At 43.7% G+C, this 19,562-nt stretch overlaps 1 protein-coding gene across 2 annotated transcripts in view; it reads left to right on the top strand.

Annotated features, from left to right (window-relative positions):
• Nucleotides 1–4,062: 4,062 nt before the first annotated feature.
• Nucleotides 4,063–19,562, top strand: part of cops8 (COP9 signalosome subunit 8) — a 91,691-nt gene continuing 76,191 nt past the window's right edge. For both annotated transcript variants that reach the window (XM_078551694.1, XM_078551695.1), the window contains exon 1: nt 4,063–4,216. In XM_078551694.1, coding sequence (XP_078407820.1) covers nt 4,139–4,216 — 78 coding nt within the window. In that variant the 5' untranslated portion in view covers nt 4,063–4,138. The remainder of the gene's footprint in view (nt 4,217–19,562) is intronic.

Consider the following 19,562-nt stretch of genomic DNA (forward strand, 5'->3'; position numbering starts at 1 on the left):
GTGAGGTAACTCCAGATTCACAGTAATGTGGCTGACTCATAATTGCCCTCTGAAATGGTCTAGCAAGCCACTCAGTTCAAGGGCAGTCAGGGATGGGCAACAACTGTTAGCCTTGCCAGCAACGTCCACATCCAATGAAAAAATAAAAAAGATTAAAGTCTTGCTTGATTATTACAGTTTTTTTTGTCAAAAGTGCCACATATTTCTTGCTTAATGCTCTGTCCATTGATATCATTACTGTTTGGGGGCCTATAAACTATTCCCACCAGCTTTTTCTGACCTCTTCCATTCCCAATTCCACCCATAGTGATTCTACTTCCTGGTCTTTTGATCCAAGATCCTTTTTTATGACTGTCCTTATGTCACCCTTTATTACCAGGGTTACTCCTCCTCCTTTTCTATTCTGTCTTTTTGAAATTTTGTTTCCAAACCTTGGCCACCCTGCAACAATGGACTGAATTTTCACCCCCATTTAGGCTGAGTATGGAGGCAAGCTGGCGAGAACTTCATTTTCCATGAGGTGGGATGGTGGCAGAAGGGCTACCCACCTACAAGTGGTGAGTGGCCAATTCAGGTAAGTAAACGGCCAATTCAGGCCAAATATCAGAGGCAGACTGGAATTTTCAGTGGGAATAGGCCAGTTGCCTGGAAGCGCCCTCTTGGCGGCAGATCTAGTGGAAGACGGGGAACAACATTCCTAGGAATTTTGCAGTCCTTCCCACCCATCTGTTTTCATTCAAACAGGTTGCAAGTACCTCATACCTATTGGACAACGTCAAGGACTGAGACCCTACAATCATCCTGAATCCCCTGGGTACTTGCCTAACCTGCAGTCAAAGCCTGCTGTCCCTGACCATTGACCAAATCTAAAGTTGTAATGAACTTAAGGGGTGTGACTGTCTCCTGGAACAAAGGGAAGGATTTTCCTGCAGGCTTTGAAACCCAAATGTCAGGACCAAATGGGATTCCAAACCTGCACTTTGTGAAAGCCAGATTAATTTTCCTCCTAAGTGATTGCCTCTAAGCTTGCTGTCCTTTTAAGGATGGTGGGTGAGCTCCCGATATTGCCTGTAGGCCTACAGCTGGCAATGACTAACTTTTTTGTAATTTTATTCCTGCTTCACTTTTGATTTTTAAATTAACCTTTAATGAATCTTACTTTGTAGACACTGATTTAAACCTGGGTGTGATTGTGCTTTAATTATTGATCAATTATATAATCAGTAATATTGTTAACTGTAGATTTTGACACTTTCCCAAGGATTTTTCTTGCATACCATATTCACAGCTGTTGTTTTGACTGAACATTGTTTTTTAGTGGGGCATCTAGAAAAAAGACAAAGTTATTTTTCCATTGTTTAAAAAGAGGCACTGTTCTTTCTGCATTGATCCCAATTACCCTTGAACTACAAGCCAGGGCAATGAGTAGCCTTACATGGGGTGGTCAACCCTATGTGTGGAATCAGAAGATGGAGTTTGATTGATGGACATACAACCTGATTGATGGCAGATGGGGAGACACCATCAAAAGATGTGTAAACAACTTGAATATTACGAAGCCTTGCAGTGCATGTGAGAAAAATTGATAAGGGTTTATGTTTACCGGATTTGTTTTGAGAGCGTCTGAACAAGGCCTTGAAAGGTTGGAATGGAGCCAGAAATTTGGCATAAAGGGACACTGCTTCCAGGATTCGGGGCTGCAGCTGGAGGGGAATAGTCAACCACTTAATACTATGGAGAAAGGGACTGGCTGAAGAGTCCACCTCCATATGGTTACTTAAACACTTGGTAATGTATGTATAAGGGGAAATTTTACCAATTTAGGGTGCTGTCATGGAACAATCTAATTTGGAGTTATCCATTTTGGAGAGTTGTCGTGGAATAGACCAATTTGGGGTTATTGCTTGTGCTTTAACAAAAAACTATCTTTTCTTATGATATATTTATAAAATTCTTTCTCTTTTCAATAAAGTTATCCTTTTTACTTCTTTCTTTTTTACATGATCAATTATAAATGCCGTATCATTATTATTATAGTAATCATCATTCAATATTCAATAAACTTGTTTTAACAGATTACTTGGCATTGTCATTCATTCCTGCTACGTCCAGAGTACGGCTCCGAACATAAGTACTCTCATGCTCCTACTTGCCCTCTCAATCAGACAGCTGGCTGCTCTAGAGACTTGGCAATCCCAATGGGAGAGATGGGCGCTGCAGAGGCAGGCCCAAGAATGCAAGCATCCAATGACTAGCAGGCTGCTTACATGAAGCTGGTGGTTTCTGTGTGCAGTGGATAGTTGCTTCATCACTGGCAAAATGCTCGGGACTCTTCTAAATTGACCCTAATTGGGGCCTTAAATTTGCAATTGGCTGTCTGCCTCCATTTAGCGGGCAACCAATCCATTTCACAGGCTGCCCCTTGGAAACTTCCCTGGCAGTGGGAACTCATTGGGGTGCCATTATAACATGGCTCCCCGTTATTTTCCTGGTCCTACTGCTTCCAAGCCCAACACCATTGAGCGGGGAAAATTCAGCCCAAAGTGTGCAGGTAACTCTCCCCTTCCCTGATGCCTAGCACATGTCTGCAGCTTGGACTCGAGCTGATGACAGATATGATTACCACAGATATGATTGTCTGAGATCACAATGCTCTCCTCAAACTCCTACATTCTGCAGTTACAGCATACCATCTTCCCTGCCATGACTATCTAACCCTGGGGAAACTGTGGTGTAGTGGTAATGTCACTGGGCTAGTATTTCAGAGGCCTGGGCTAATGCTCTGGGAATATGGGTTCAAATCTCACCAGCTGGTGGAATTTAAATTCAATTATTAAATCTGGGATAGTCTCAGTGATGATGACCATGACAACCATCGATTGTTGTAAAAATCCATCTGGTTCACTAATGCCTCTTTAGGGAAGGAAATCTGCTGTCCTTACTCAGTCTGGCCTACATGTGACTCCAGAGCATGTGGTTGACTTCTAAATGCCCTCTGAAATGGCCAAACAAGCCACTCAGTTCAGGGACAATTAGGGATGGGCAACAAATGCTGGCCTTGCCAGCGACATCTACATCCCATGAAAGAATAAGAAAAAAAAATACCCAAGAGCAATCCCAGAGATTACTCGGGTTCAACAAGGAGGTGGTCGCAGATGTGGAACACAACTTAGGATTTCACGCCAGGGTTCGGATGGCGCTGTTAGTAGCTGTAAACGTCATAATGGTGTTGAACTTCTACACGTCAGATATTTCCAGACGGGACAAGATGGGATGGGGTGGCGGGGGCAGATGAAACATCTCCCAGAATGGCAGCGAAGGCCAGCTTTGCCAGACAGGTAAACACATCATTTTCTCTCTCAGCAGGGAGAGGGCATCTGGCTTTGCAGTAGAGCAGGTTTTCCGTTGGGGTAGGTTGGGCGCCATCAACTGCATGCACATGGCCCTGTGGGCTTCCCATCACAATGGGGAGAGTAATAGGAACCACAACTACTTAATTTGGACGGCAGTTGGTGTGTGACCACTTAATTGAACGGCAGTTGGTGTGACCATGCACAGTACATCATGTCGGTGAAGGCCCACTATCCTGGCAGCTGTCACATTGCCTTCATTCTGTGTCAGTCTGCTGTACCCGACACCTTCACGGCTCCAAGAACAACCAGGTGACAGTGTAGGGACAAACACTACCCCACTGTACAAATGTCTTATGGCTCATGACTTCTCTCTGCCACATGACCAGACAAGAACAGTCGTATAAAAAGAGCCATGGAGCCACCAGGAACGTCGTGAAACCACCGGCATGCTGAAACAACGCTTCTGCTGTCTTGGTCGATCGGAGGAGACTCACCAAGCCTCCTTCTCTTTTGCTTAATTGTATGAAAGTGTGTCACTGACAAAAATTAAGGCTGTTCGCTATTTTTAAATAGGTTTGTAATAATATGAACAGTCACTCCAACAATTGCTTCGTCAAGATCAAGTTGCAGAGCTTGACCTGGAACAACAACTGCAAAATCCTGCACGGACTCCTCCAAGCCACCAGGGCGGTGCTGAGGGAGCAGGAGCCGCGCTTTGTGACCTCTGGCTTGTAGCCCGGAAGTGGAAGTACGGGAGGGGAGTGAGGTGGGGAGAAGTTGGTAAGATGCCCACTGCGGTGATGGCGGAAAACTCGCTGGGATTCAGCAAACTGCTGGAGCAGTGTGAGATCCAGGAACTGGAGGTAGGGCAGAGGGAGGGGGGCAGAGGGAGGGGGTCTGCGGGATATGATGGAAGAACGCGGTCAAAACAGGCCTGGGCGCAGACTGCCTGACTCTGACAGACCGGAGTGCAGAGTCACATAAGCAGTGTGTCTGTCTCTACCTATATATTACACACGATAATGAACATATGTGTATGTATATATATGTTCTGAACGGTATATAGGAAATCCCCTATGTTATATTTATCAGTCACTGACAAGCTGGGGGTTTGAGGAAAAGTGAACCATGACAGATGAGTGGAGGAACTTATGCAAACATGTGCAGAGAGACCAGAGAAAGAAAACTCAGACAGCTCTCTCAGACATACAGGTGTGATTCACGAAGTAAACAGAGGCATTAACCAATTTCATTGCCGACAGCTAGATTAGGGAAAGGAAGATATGAGAGACAGCACACAGTGTGGGGAAGGGCAAGCGATCGTGCAAACATTCAAACAGAAATTGTGGGGAGTAAATATTTAATCAATTTGAGTATATAGAACATTCCTAATTTCCCAGACTATTGCAGATGAATTGCTGGGGTAATTTTCTTTATCAGCTAACAGTTTTAATTGCTTTTCGATGTTTGAATAAAACTTAGACAACTATTTTCAAAAGCTTTATTAGGATAACATTTATTTTGAGTTCAAGGCAAAATACTGCGGATGCTGGAAATCTGAAACAAAAACAAAAAGTGCTGGAAAAACTCCAGAACGCCAGTTCTGAAGAAGAGTCATACGGACTCGAAACGTTAACTCTGTCTTATTCTCCACAGGTGCTGTCAGACCCGCTGAATTTTTCCAGCACTTTTTGCTTTTGTTTATTTTGAGTTCTTTTGACAAGCTGTGAGAATGAGGAAAAATAATAGTGCACTGCCTGTTGTAACTTCTGTGTTCTATAAATTTTAAGGTTTTTCAAAACTACCTAGATTATAGAATGGCCTCAACAGGTTGAAAGTTAGCAAATGTAACATTGCTATTCAAGAAGGGGAGAGAGAAAACGAGGAACCAGAGCCCAGATAGTCTGACATTAGTTGTTGAGAAAATGCTGGAATCTATTCTTAAGAAAGCCTTAGTGCTCTTAGAAAATCATAGTATGATCAAAGTCAGCATATTTTATGGAAGGGAAATTATGTTTGACAAATTTATTAGAACATTTTGAGGATGTATCTAGTAGGGTAAATAAAGGGAATTCAATAAAGTGCCACACAAAAGGCTAATCTGCAAGATAAAGGTGCATAGAATTAGGAGTAATATATTAGTATGGAGATTGAAAGCAGAGTGAATGGAGAGGCTGTCGGGAGGTAGAAAGCAGCGCGGGCGGGGAGGAATTTGGGTTGTAGAAAGCAGCGCGGGCAGAGAGGCAGTCGGGAGGTAGAAAGCAGCATGGGTGGAGAGGCTGCCGGGAGGTAGAAAGCAGCGCGAACGGAGACGCAGTCAGCAGGTAGAAAGCGTGAATGGAGAGGCAGTCGGCAAGTAGAAAGCATGAATGGAGAGGCAGTCGGCAGGTAGAAAGCGTGAATGGAGAGGCAGTTGGCAGGTAGAAAGCAGCGCAAGTGGAGAGGTTGTCGGCAGGTTGAAAGCAGCACGAGCAGAGATGCAGTCGGCAGGTTGACAGCAGCGCGAGTGGATAGGCAGTCAGGAGGTTGTAAACAGCGTGACTGGGGGAAACAAAATGATGTCACAGGAGTCCCGTAGGTTGTTTGGTTGGTAAGTATAGGCCTTTCTGGACTTGGCACAGAGGAAATGATTGGTGAGTGATAGGTGAGTTATTATATTATACCATACTTTAGTAAACATTTCACATGAAGTTTAAGGTATGTCAGTGCAACTCGGCCATGTGGAATATGCATCCTGTGGGATGTGGAAAGTCGTGATGGCACAAAGTGCCCTCGATGATCACGTCTGCAGGAACGCTGATAAGGACGACGCTGTTGACGTGGTGTATATGTATTTTCAAAAGGCATTTAATACACTACCACACAGACTTTTAAGCAAAATTCTAGTTCATGAATTAAAGGCAATTGGATAAGAAATTGGCTAAGTGACAGGAAACAGAGAGTAGTGATAAATTGTTGTTTTTCAGATTGGAGGAAGGCTTGTAGTGGAGTTCCCCAGGGGTCAGGGATCTCTTGCTCTTCCTGACATATTAATCACCTCGACTGTGGTGTTCAGGGCATGATTTCAGTATTTGCAGATGATACAAAGATTGAAAACATTGTCAACCGTGATGAGGATAGTCGTGAACTTCAAAAGGACATAGACATATTGGTGGATTGGGCAGACATATGGCAGATGAAGTTCAATGCAGAGAAGTGTGAGATGACCCATTTTGGCAGGAAGAATATGGAGAAACAGTATAGAATAAAGAAACTCTATAGGAAGTGCAGGAACAGAGGGCCCTCGATGTATATATACATAAGTCTTTGAAGATGTCAGGGCATGTTGAGAGCAGTTAATAAAACATATAGTGTCTTAGGCTTTATTAATAGGGGCATTGAGTACAATAGTGAGGTCATGTTGAATTTGTATAAGATCCTAGTTAGGCTTCGGTTCTGGGCACCATACTTGAAAAGGATGTGAAGGCGTTGGTGGGAGTACAAAGGAGATTCACAAGAATGATTCCAGGGACAAAGAACAGTAGCTATGAGGATAGATTGGAGAGGTTGGGACTCTTTTCCTTGGAGAAAAGAAGACTGAGAGGAGACTTGATAGAAGTATTCAAAATCAGGGTAAATAGTGATAAACTGTTCCCATTCAAGAAAGCATCAAGAGCTAGAAGACACAGATTCATAATAATTGGCAAAAGGAGTAAATGTGATGTGAGGAAAATTTTTTCAACCAGAGGGTGGTTGGAGTGTGGAACAAACTTCCTGAGAGGGTGGTGGAGGTAGGTTTGAACGAGGTATTCAAAAAGTGAAAGTCACTGTAGTCCCAGAGCTGCTCTATCATTAGAGAAAGACAACTGGTGTTGAGCTTAACCCGAGGGTCATCACACCTCCAGCAAGGGGTAAGGTTGAAAAGGCATGGCTGACCTTAGCCAGTACAAGGAATTGAACCCATGCAGTTGGTAGCCCTTTGCATCACAAACCAGCCACCCAGACAACTGAGCTAACTAACCCCAAGGTATTACAAAGGGAATTGGACTACTACCTGAAAATAAATAATGTACAAGGTTACAGGGATAAGGCAGGGGAGTGTGACTAGATGGAATGCTCTTTCAGAGAGCCAGTGCAGACTCGAATGGCCAAATGGCCGCCTTCTGCATTGTAAAGATTCTGTGATTCTGAAAAGCAAGAGTCCCAACACTGACCACTGGGGAATTCCACTACAAACCTTCTTCCAGCCTGAAAAACATCCATTAATCACTACTCTCTGATTCCAGTCACTCAGCCAATTTTGTATCCATGATGCTACTTTTTCTTTTATTCCATGAGCTATAACTTTGTTCACTTGTTTGTCATGCAGTACTGTGTCAAATGCCTTTTGGAAATCTATGTTGACCACATCAACAGCATCGCCCTCATCAACCCTCGCTGTCACCTCTTCAAAATAACTCCAGCAAGTTAGTTAAACATGATTTTCACTTAAGCAATCCATGGTGTCTTTCTTAATGAACTACATTTGTCCATGTGACAATTAATTCTGACCCCAATTATTGATTTTAGAAGTTTCCCCACCCTGCCAACTGTTTGGCCTGTAGTTGCTGAGCTTATCTTTACACCCTTTTTTGAACAAGGGTATGGCAGTTCTCCAGTCCTCTGGCACCACTCCTAAGTCTAAGGAACGCTGAAAAATTAAGGCCCGTGCCTCTGTAATTTCAGTTCTCATTTCCTTCAGTATTTTTGGATGCATCTCATCCAGTCCTGGTAGCTTATTAACATCCAGTCCTGGTAGCTTATTAGTACAGATAGCCTATCCAATATCTCATCCTTATCAATTTTAAACTCTTCTAGTGTCTGAATCACCTCGTCTTTCGCCATGGCCTGGGTAGCATCGTCTTCCTTGGTAAAGACAGATGCAAAGTATTCATTTAATAGATTGGAGAGCCTGGGACTCTTTTTCTTGGAGAAAAGAAGCTGAGAGGAAACTTGATTGAGGTATTCAAGATCCTGAGGGATATGGGCAGGGTAAGTAGTGGGAAACTGTTCCCACTCAAGAGACCATCATGAACTAGAGGGCACAAGTTCAAAATAATTGGTAAACGTGATGTGAGGAAAAATATTTTCACCCAGAGAGTGGTTGGAGTCTGGAATGAACTTCCTGAGAGGATGGCAGAGGCAGCTTCGATCAAGGTATTCAAAAGAGAATTGGATTGCTATCTGAAAAGAAAGAATGTGTAAGGTTATGGGGATAAGGTGGGAAGATAAGCCAGGGAGCGGAGGGTTAAATGGGGGTATTTTTAAGTTAGCAGGCTGTGACTAGTGGAGTGCCACAAGAATTAGCACTGGGGCCTCAGCTATTTACAATCTAATGACTTAGACAGAGAGGCCAACAGTAATGTATTTAAATTTGCTGATAAGCTTGAGGAAGGATGTGAAGGTTTTAGAGAGAGTGCAGAAAAGATTCAGGCGAATGGTTCTGGGGTGAGGCACTTCAGTCACGTGGATAGGTTGGAGAAGTTGAGGTCATTTTTCTTGTAGAAGAGAAGGTTGAGAAGAGATTTGACGAGGTGTTCAAAATCATGAGGGACCAAGACAGAGTAAATAGAGAGAAGCTGTTCCCATTGGCGGAAGGGTTGAGAACCAGAGGTCACCAGTTTAAGATATTTGGCAAAAGCACCAAAGATGACATGAGGATAAGCTTTTTTGCACAGCGAGTGGTTAGGATCTGGAATGCACTATCTGAGATTGTGGTAGAGGCAGAAAGGTGGCGTTCAAAAGAAAATTGGGCAGCCAGCTAAAAAGAGAAAAATATTGCAGAATACAGGGAAAGGGTGGAGAATGAAACTGGCTAAATTGTTCTTGGAAAGAGCCATCATGGACTGGATGGGCCAATAACCATGCATGTTTCTGTAAAATGAGCATTTATTCCTTAAACTTAAAAAAAAAATGTTTTTTTAATTCATTCATGGGATGTGGGAGCTACTGGCTAGGCCAGCATTTATTGCCCATCACTAATTGCCCTTGAGAAGGTGGTGGTGAGCTGCCTCCTTGAACCACTGCAGTCCATGTGGTGTAGGTACACCCACAGTGCTGTTAGGGAGGGAGTTCTAGGATTTTGACCCAGTGACAGTGAAGGAATGGCAATATATTTCCAAGTCAGGATAGTGAATGACTTGGAGGGAAACTTCAAGGTTGTGGTGTTCCCATCTCTCTGCTGCCCTTGTCCTTCTAGATGGTAGTGATCGTGGGTTTGGAAGGTTATGTCTGAAGGAGCCTTGGTGAGTTCCTACATCTTGTAGATGGTACACACTGTTTCCACTGTGCATCAGTGGTGGAGGGAGTGAATGTTTGTGGAAGGGTTGCCAATCAAGCAGGCTGCTTTGTCCTGGTTGGTGTTGAGCTTCTTGAGTGTTGTTGGAGCTGCACTTACCCAGGCAAGTGGAGAGTATTACAACACACTACTGACCTGTAGATGGGGAACCAGGAGATGAGTTACTCGCCGCAGGATTCCTAGCCTCTGACTAGTAGACCTCTTTATTTCATTAATGTAGACATGTTTTGTGACATTTGTTTGGTTGAGGGAGGGAGTATAGTTTAGAGCATGAAAACTAGGAGTGACTTCAGCAGATGTTATAATGGGCAAAAAAAAAACAGTTGATGCGAGTTATTTTAAAGAGGAGCTTGCCACTGGTTCCAAGAAAAGAGATGAGGTTGATTCCCACCTAGTAGTTATGAAGAGGCTGCTTTAATACAGTCACTACAGTGCAGAAAGAGACATTTCGGCCTGTCGAGTCCATGCCCGCTCTCTGTAGAGCAGTTCAGTCAGTCCCAGTACCCCACTCCATCCCATAGTGCAGCAAGTTTATTTCTTGCAAGTGCCTGTCCAATTTCCTTTTGAAATCATCAATCACTTCTGCTTCCACCACCCCATAGGCAGCAAGTTCCAGGTCATTACCATAATCTGTGTGGAAAAAAAGATTCTTCCTCATGCCCCCAATCTTCCCCCGCCTCCACCTTCCTGCACTCACCTGCCCCGCCGCTGCACCTCTTGCTCATAACTTTAAACCTGTGTCCCCTAGTCCTTGTACAATCAGCTAATGGGACCAACTTTTCTTTACCTTATCCAAACCTGTCATAAGCTTGTACACTTATACTCAAATCTCCCCTCACCTCCTTTGCTCTTAGGAGAATAACCCAGCATTTCCAACTTAACCTTGTAGCTAAATTCCCTCATTCCTTGATCCATTCTGGTAATTCCTCAGAACGTTCTCAAGGACCTTCGCATCTATCCTAAAATAGTGATCAGAACTGGATGCACCAATCTAGTTGTGACCTCCCAGAGCTTTATAAAAGTTCAACATTACTTCCCTGCAATTGACCTCTATTTATGAAGCCCTGATGCCTTGGAAGATCTATGTATATGGATCCCCAGGTTCCTCTGACCCTGCACACTGTTTCAATCTGTGCCATTAAGCTTCTTCCTATTCATTCTGCTCAAATTCATCACCATACAATTGTCAGTATGAAATTTCAGTTGACAATTGTCTGCCCATTCTGCTAATCTATCAATTTCATTGGAAAAAGGTGATCCATGGAAAAGGGTTGCAGATCTTTAAAATGCTGAGAGTCATAAGACAGATATGGATGTCAGTAGGCTATTTGTCTTGAATGGTGAGCAATGAGGTAGAGGCCACAAGTTTAATATCATCATGTATTAATTGGATGTAATAACTTATAGAGCTGGACAAGACATTAAACATTCTAAATGTTCTGAGCACTGTTTCAAGGATAAGACAAAGTGTTAGAATAAGGGATAGACTAAAATGGATGGGCAATTCAGTTTCAGGAAGACCATTTTCATGCAAAGAGTAAAGACTGCTTTGAGTGGTTTTTCGTACAGGGTAGTGGAGCAAAAACCTTAAGTACATTCAAGTTCCAGCTCAATAATGGAAACCAAATTGTTCCTTTTAAATGTGGAACAGTGACATAAAATGGGTTGAAAATGTTCCCTCAAAACCACATTAATTTTATGTCTGAAGCTGAGAGGATTATTTTTGGTGTAGAACAAGTTGCTAGAAAAAGTCAACAGTGTAATTGTTAAAAGAAAGATATGTGAATAACACAGATTTGAGGGATCCTCGTACACTCAGATGATCAAATTATTTCATTGTTCCTGTGTTCTGGGATTGAGGGAGGGATTACGTTTGGTGGCAGTCAGGATGATGTTGAACAATGGAGATCATAGAATCATGACAGAATCCAGCATAGGAGGAGGCCATTTGGCCCACAGTGTCTGTGTATCCAATTAGTTCCATGCCCTGCCCTTTCCTATAGCCCTGTGTTTTTTTATATTTTCATGTGTATATCCAATTATATACATAGAAACATTGAAAATAGGAGGATTAGGTCATTCGGCCCTTCGAGCCTGCTCCGCCATTCAATATGATTATGGCTGATCCTCTATCTCACCGCCATACTCCCGCTCTCTCCTCATACCCTTTGATGCCTTTAGAGACTGGAAATCCATATTTCCTTCCTAAATATATTTAGTGACTTGGCCTCCACAGCCTTCTGTGGTAGAGAATTCCACAGGCTCACCACCCTCTGAGTGAAGGAATTTCTCCTCATGCCGAAATGGCCTAGCCCGTATCCTGAGACTGTGACCCTTGTTCTAGACCCTCCAGCCAGAGGAAACACCATCCTGCATATCATCTGTCCTGCCCTGTTAGAATTTTATACGTTTCAATGAGATCCCCTCTCACCCTCTAAACTCCAGTGAATGCAGGCTTAGTCGAACCAATCTCTCCTCATAGGATAATTCCAGGAATTAGTCTGGTGAACCTTCGCTGCAATCTCTTTATGGCAAGTATATCCTTTCTTAGGCAAGGAGACCAAAACTGCACGCAATACTCCAGGTGTGGTCTCACCAAGCAAGACATTCCTGCACCTGCAGTCAAATCCTCCTGCAGTGAAGGCCAACATACCATTTGCCTTCCGAACTGCTTGCTGCATCTGCATGCTTGCTTTCAGTGACTGGTGTACAAGGATCCTTTGTACATCAACATTTCCCACCATTTAAATAATACTCTGCCATTCTGTTTTTCTTACCAAAGTGGATAAGCTCACACTTATCCATGTTGTACTGCATCTGCCATGTATTTGCTCTCACTTACTCAACTTGTCTAAATCGCCTTGAAGCCTTTTAACATCCTCTCACCATTCACATTCCCACCTAGCTTTGTGTCGTCAACAAACTTGGAAATATTACATTTGGTTCATTCAGCCAAATCATTGAGATATATTGTGAATAGCTGGGGCCCAAGCATTGATCCCTGTGGTACCTTGCTAGTCACCACCTGCGACCCCGAAAAGTACATTTCCTTGTTCTCTATGATAAACTCTCCTGTTTTGGACTGTAAGGGACCTACATTTGAAAGCTATTATTGAACCTGCTTCCACCACCCTTTCAAGAAGTGCATTTCAAATCATAACAACTAGTGCCTAAAATAATTTCTTCCCATGTACCCTTTGGATTTTTTGCCATTTGTTTTAAATCTGTGCCTTCTGGATGTCAACTCTCTTGCCAGTGTAGTTTCTCCTTATCCACTCTAACAAGCCCTTCATAGTTTTGAACATCTTTATTAAATCTCCCCTTAACCTTCTCTGTTCTAAGGATAACAATTCCAACTTTTCTAGTGTCCACAAAACTGAAAGTGCCTCATCCTTGCTATCATCCTGGTAAATCTCCTGCACTTTCTCTAAGGCCTTGACATTATTTCATAAATGTGGTGCCCGGAATTGAATACACAACTCTACACTGAGTTATAAAGACTCAGCACGACTTGCTTGTTTTTGTATGTCATGCCTCTATTTATAAAGCCAAGGAAACTGTATTCTTTTTAATAGTCCTATCAATTTGACATTTCTTTTTTTGTTTTGAAATCCCCTGCTCACTCTATTCTTGCTCACTTTAAAATTGTACCATTTAATTTATATTTCATCTTCTCAATTTTCTTTGCTAAATGCACCATTTAACAATTCCCTGCATTAACTTTCATCTGCCATGGTGTGCCCATTTCAACAGTTTCTGCATGTCCTCCTGACGCCTGCCACTTTTCTCCCTGCTTGCTTTATTTCCAAGCTTTGTGTCATCTACAAACTCTGAAGTTAACAGTTATATATGAACATACAAGCATATGAATTAGGAACTTGGCCCCTTGAGCCTGCTCCGCCATTCAATAAGATCATAGCTGATCTGAATGTAACCTCAACCCCACAGGTAAAATGGATGAGTTAAGGGTGAGAATTGACACGTGGAATTGTGATATGGTAGCCATCACTGATATGTGGTTGAGGGAGGGGCAGGATTGGCAGCTGAACATTCCAGGATATAGAATCTTCAGGCGAGACAGGGGAGGGGGTAAAAGAGGAGGAAGTATTGCATTATTAGTTAAGGAGTCAGTTACTGCAGTAAGGAAAGGTGATAACTTGGAGGGGGCATCGAATGAAGCTTTGTGGGTAGAGCTTAGGAATAAAAAAGAGGCAACAACATTGTTAGGTGTTTATTATGGACCCCCAGATAGTCAGGGGGAAATTGAGGAGCAAATCTGTGCCCAATTTGCGGAGGTGTGTAAAAACAATAACAATAAGGTAATTATATTAGGTGATTTCAACTTTCCCAAAATTAATTGGGATAGACATAGTGTTAAGGCCTTGGATGGAGTGGATTTCTTGAAATGTGTACAGGAGAACTTTTTAGGTCAATATGTAGAGGGTCCAACAAGGGACGGCGCAGTGCTGGACCTAATTCTGGGGAATGATGCCGGACAGGTGGCTGAGGTGGTGGTGGGGGAGCATTTTAGTGATAGCGACCACAACATGGGACAATTTAAGATTGTTATAGTTCAAAGAAATAGACAAGTTGCAAAAAAATGTTTCGGATTGGGGGAGAACAGATTTTAGTAAAATAAGGCAGGATCTGGCCAAGGTAGACTGGGAACAGCTACTTGTCGAGAAATCTACAGAAGAGCAGTGGGGGGGCATTCAAAAAGGAAATGGGGAGGGTACAGGCTCAACATGTTCCCTCTAGGGTTATAGGAAGGAGTAACGAGCCCAGAGATCAATGGATGACCAGAGATATTCAGGATTCGATGAGAAGGAAAAGAGAGGCTTTTAGCAGGTACAAGGGAAGCAAATCAGCGCAGGCATTAGTGGAGTGCAGAAAGTGCAGGGTGGAGCTTAAGAAAGCAGTTAGGAGAGCAAAGACTGGCTATGAGAAAGCTCTGGCTGGTAAAAGTAGGGAAAATCCCAAGATATTCCAAAAGTATATCAATGAGAAGAGGATAACCAGGGAAAGAGTAGGGCCCATTAGGGACCAAGGGGGCAATCTATGTGTGGAGCCAGAGGACATCGATAGAGTGTTGAACGAATACTTCACATTCGTCTTCACCCAAGAGAATGAGGATGAAGGTATGGAACTCGGAGAGAGGGACTGCGAGGTTCTTGAGAAAATTGATATAGGGAGTGGCAAGGTATTGAAGGTGTTGGCAGGCTTAAAAGTGGACAAATCTCCAGGTCCAGATGATTTGTGTCCCAGACTGCTGAGGGAGGCAAGGGAGGAGATGGCAGGGGCTCTGATCCAAATTTTTAATTCCTCCCTGGCCTCAGGGGAGGTGCCAGAGGACTGGAGAACAGCTAATGTGGTGCCTCTATTTAAGAAGGGTTGTAGAGATAAGCCAGGGAACTACAGACCAGTGAGTCTCACGTCAGTGGTAGGGAAACTATTGGAGAAAATTCTGAAGGAGAGAATCTATCTCCACTTGGAGAGGCAAGGTTTGATCAGGGATAGGCAGCATGGCTTTGTCAGAGGGAAGTCATGCCTAACAAATTTGATTGAATTTTTTGAAGAGGTGACCAGGTGTGTAGATGAGGGTAGTGCAGTTGATGTAGTTTATATGGATTTCAGCAAAGCCTTTGACAAGGTCCCACATGGGAGACTTATAAAGAAGGCATATGCACATGGGATACAGGGTAATTTGATAAGGTGGATTCAAAATTGGCTTAGTTGTAAGAGACAGAGGGTGATGACAGAAGGATGCTTTAGTGAATGGAAGCCAGTGTCCAGTGGCGTACCACAGGGATCTGTGCTTGGTCCCCTATTATTTGTCATTTATATAAATGACATAGATGACTATGTGGGGGGTAGGATTAGTAAGTTTGCGGATGACACAAAGATTGGCCGGGTAGTTAACAGTGAGGTTGAGTGTCTTGGGCTACAGGAAGATATAGACAGGATGGTCAAATGGGCAAATAAGTGGCAGATGGAATTTAACCCTGAAAAATGTGAGGTGATACGCTTTGGAAGGAGTAATTTGACAAGGAAGTATTCAATGAACGGCATGACACTGGGAAGTTTTGAGGATCAAAGGGACCTTGGCATGTATGTCCATAGATCTCTGCAGGCGGAGGAGCATATTAGTGGGGTGGTGAAGAAGGCATATAGGACACTTGCCTTTATCAATCGAGGCATAGATTACAAAAGTAGGGAGGTCATGTTGGAGTTGTATAGAATGTTGGTGAGGCCACAGCTGGAGTACTGTGTGCAGTTCTGGTCGCCACATTATTGGAAGGATGTGATTCCACTGGAGGGGTTGCAGAGGAAATTCACCAGGATGTTACCTGGGATGAAACATTTAAGTTATGAAGAGAGGTTGGATCGACTTGGGTTGTTTTTGTTGGAACAGAGAAGACTGAGGGGGCGACCTGATCGAAGTGTACAAGATTATGAGGGGCATGGACAGGATGGATAGGGAGCAGCTGTTCCCCTTAGTTGAAGGGTCAGTCACGAGCGGACATAAGTTCAAGGTGAGGGGCAGGAGGTTTAGAGGGGATGTGAGGAAAATCTTTTTTACCCAGAGGGTGGTGACGGTCTGGAATGCACTGCCTGGGATGGTGGTGGTGGCGGGTTGCCTCACATCCTTTAAAAAGTACCTGGTTGAGCACTTGGCACGTCATAACATTCAAGGCTATGGGCCAAGTGCTGGTAAATGGGATTAAGTAGGTAGGTCAGTGCAGATTCGATGGGCCGAAGGGCCTCTTCTGCACTGTGTGATTTTGTGATTCATGCCTACCCCCCGATAACCTTTCACCCCTATTGTTAGTCAAGAATCCATCTTGCTCTACCTTAAAAATATTCAAAGAGTCTGCTTCCACCGCCTTTTGAGGAAGAGAGTTCCAAAGACTCTCAACCCTCTGAGAGAAAATAAGTTCTCCTCATCTCTGGTTTAAATGGGCGACCCCTTATTATTAAACAATGACCCCTCGCTCTAGATTCTCCCACAAGAGGAAGCGCCCTCTCTGTATCCACCCTGTCAAGACCCTGAGGATATTAAAGGTTTCTATTAAATTTCCTCTGTATCCAATGGATACAAGCTTAAACTGTCTAACCTTTCCTCAACAGACAACCTGCCCATTCCTGGTATTAGTCTAGCAAACCTTCTCTGAACTGCTTCTAAAGCATTTACATCTTTAAATAAGGAGACCAGTACTGTACACAATACTCCAGATGTGGTTGCATCAATGCCCTTTACAACTGAAGCATAAACTCCCTACTTTTGTAATCCATTCCCCTCACAATAAATGGTAACATTCTATTCGCTTTCCTAATTACTTGCTGTACCTGCATACTAGCCTTTTGTGATTCATGCACTAGGACACCCAGATCCCACTGAATCTCAGAGGCCTGCAACCTCTCATCATTTAGATAATAAACTTTTTTATTCTTCCTGCCAAAATGAACAATTTCGCATTTGCCCACATTATACTCCATTTGCCAGATCTTTGCCCACTCACTTAACCTATCTATGTTACTTCGCAGCCTCCTTAAGTCCTCTTCACAATTTACTGAGGTCCAGACATTGGTATTTCCTGGACTACACCATTGTCCGAGGCAGAGACCTGAGAGACATGCCTGTCACGAGGGCCATGAAGGGTTCTGAATAACACTGGACAGACTATCGACTTGTGCGCTCTGTGATGAACATTTGCCTGGCACCAAGACATCAAGGACCCAAAAAGCCATGCGGAGAAAGCTGAACGTTGTGACATTGAAGGACAGTGAAGAGTTCCATGCCCAGTTGCACAGTGCACTAGAGCAAACGCGCACCACTGATGCCATTTCCATCCAGGCATGCTGGGAGCCATTCAAGTCTACTATCCTAGATACCTGCGCACAGCCTATCAGGCTTGTGTCATGACCGAGCCAGGACTGGTTTGACGCCGATGACACAGCAATCTGCGATCTCCTCAAGCGGAAGTGAGCAGCCTTCATTGCCTAGCAAAGTCTCCACGTACCCAGCGAATGATGGCAGTGTACCATCAACTGAAGGCTGAGGTCCAGTGACGCATTCAGAACATGATGAATAAATGGTGGGCGGAGAAGGCGCACGAAATCAGGCCTACGCCGACCAGCTCGACTTTTGCAACTTCTTCCAGGCTACCAAGGCTCCTGGCTCCTCAAGGACGACGACGCCATTTGTCAGCGTTGGAAGGCGTGTTTTGATCTGCTCCTCAGTCGGGACTCCAGCGTATTGGAGGAGACCCTCCAAGCTTCCCTACAACACCCTGTGGAGGATTCCCTCGGCAATTCACCAACCATCGTTGAGCTTAAGCGGGCCATCCAACAGATGAAAACCAGCAAAGCTTGTGAGCCAGACAGTATACCGCAGAGGTCCACCAAGCTGGCAGCTATCAGCTCATGTCACGACTCCACTAGTTCATCCTCCGCCTCTGGGACGAAGAGGACATCCCCCGGGATCTCAAGAACATGACCATCATTACTATCCACAAGAAGGGGGACAAATCTGATTGTGAAAACTACAGGGGAATTTCCCTCCTGTCCATTGCGAGTAAGAACCTGGCCTGTATTCTCTTGAACCGCCTTCATCCGGTCGCTGAGGGATCCTCCCGGAAACCCAGTGTGGCTTCTGACCATCCTGGGGTACTGTGGACATGGTCTTTGTGGCTAGACAGATCGAGGAAAAATGTCGGGAGCAAAACCAAGAATTGTTCCTCGCCTTCATCAACCTGACAAAGGCATTTGATTTTTTTAAATTGTGAAGCTCTATGGATCGTCCTCCAACAGTTTGGTTGCCCATTGAAGTTTGTCACCGTCCTGAGACTCCTGCATGGCAACATGGCTGCTACCACCCTGAGTACAGGATCTGAAACTGACACCTTTCACAACCACTGATACCCTCTTCACAATTTACTTTCCTACCTATCTTTGTGTTGTTAGCAAATTTAACCGCTATTCCTTCGGTCCCTTCATCCAAGTCATTATGTAAATTGTAAAAAGCTGAGGCCCCAGCACTGATCCCTGTGGCACACCACTCGTCACATCCTGCTGCCTGGAAAAAGACCCATTTATACCAAGTTTGTGCATGCCTCCCTGATACCTGCCACTGTTCTCCCTGCTTGGAGCTTTCAAGCTTTGCGTCACCTTCAAATTGTAAGTTAATTTCCACCACCATATCCAAATCAATGACATAAATAAGAACTGTATTCCTAATAGTGACCCATGTGGACAGCATGGTATATTTTTCACCATTCTGGTAAGCATTCATCAATATTCTCTCTTTTCTGTCTTCTAGCCATATTCTCTACCACTACTGCTCCTTTAGTGCCACGGGCCTCAATTTTACCTACAAATTTATAATCTGGCACTTTATCAAACATCTCCTGAAAGCCTTATACACCTCTTCAACTCTCTTCATTATTTAATTGTAGAACTCAATCACCGTTGTCAGACACAGTTTGCCTTTAGCAAATCCTTGTTGAATGTTATTCATTTTATCTCTGATTATGATCTGTGACAGTTTCCCCATCACTGGCATTAGCGATTGGCCTGTAGCCATCTGCTTTATTTCTCTTAAATTTTTGAACAGGGTTGTGACATTTGGAATCGTCCTCTTCTCTGGCATCACAGCCATATCCATTGTAGGGATAGATAGATGGTTATGGAATTTTGCTTCGTTTCTTTGAGAAGTGAGAGGTATTTATGCAATGCAACGCCTTACCAAATTACATCAGTGAAGTGGAGGCAATAATAGAATCGATTGTACATTGTGAGAGGATGTGCTTGAAACAATGAGTAATATAACACTCTTTCTTGTGCTGGCTTATTCCTTTGGCAGGATTTTATGCCTTAAGACTGTCCTCTACTTA

The sequence above is a fragment of the Cetorhinus maximus genome, chromosome 11 (genome assembly GCF_964194155.1).
Source record: "Cetorhinus maximus chromosome 11, sCetMax3.hap1.1, whole genome shotgun sequence".
NCBI lineage: Eukaryota > Metazoa > Chordata > Chondrichthyes > Lamniformes > Cetorhinidae > Cetorhinus > Cetorhinus maximus.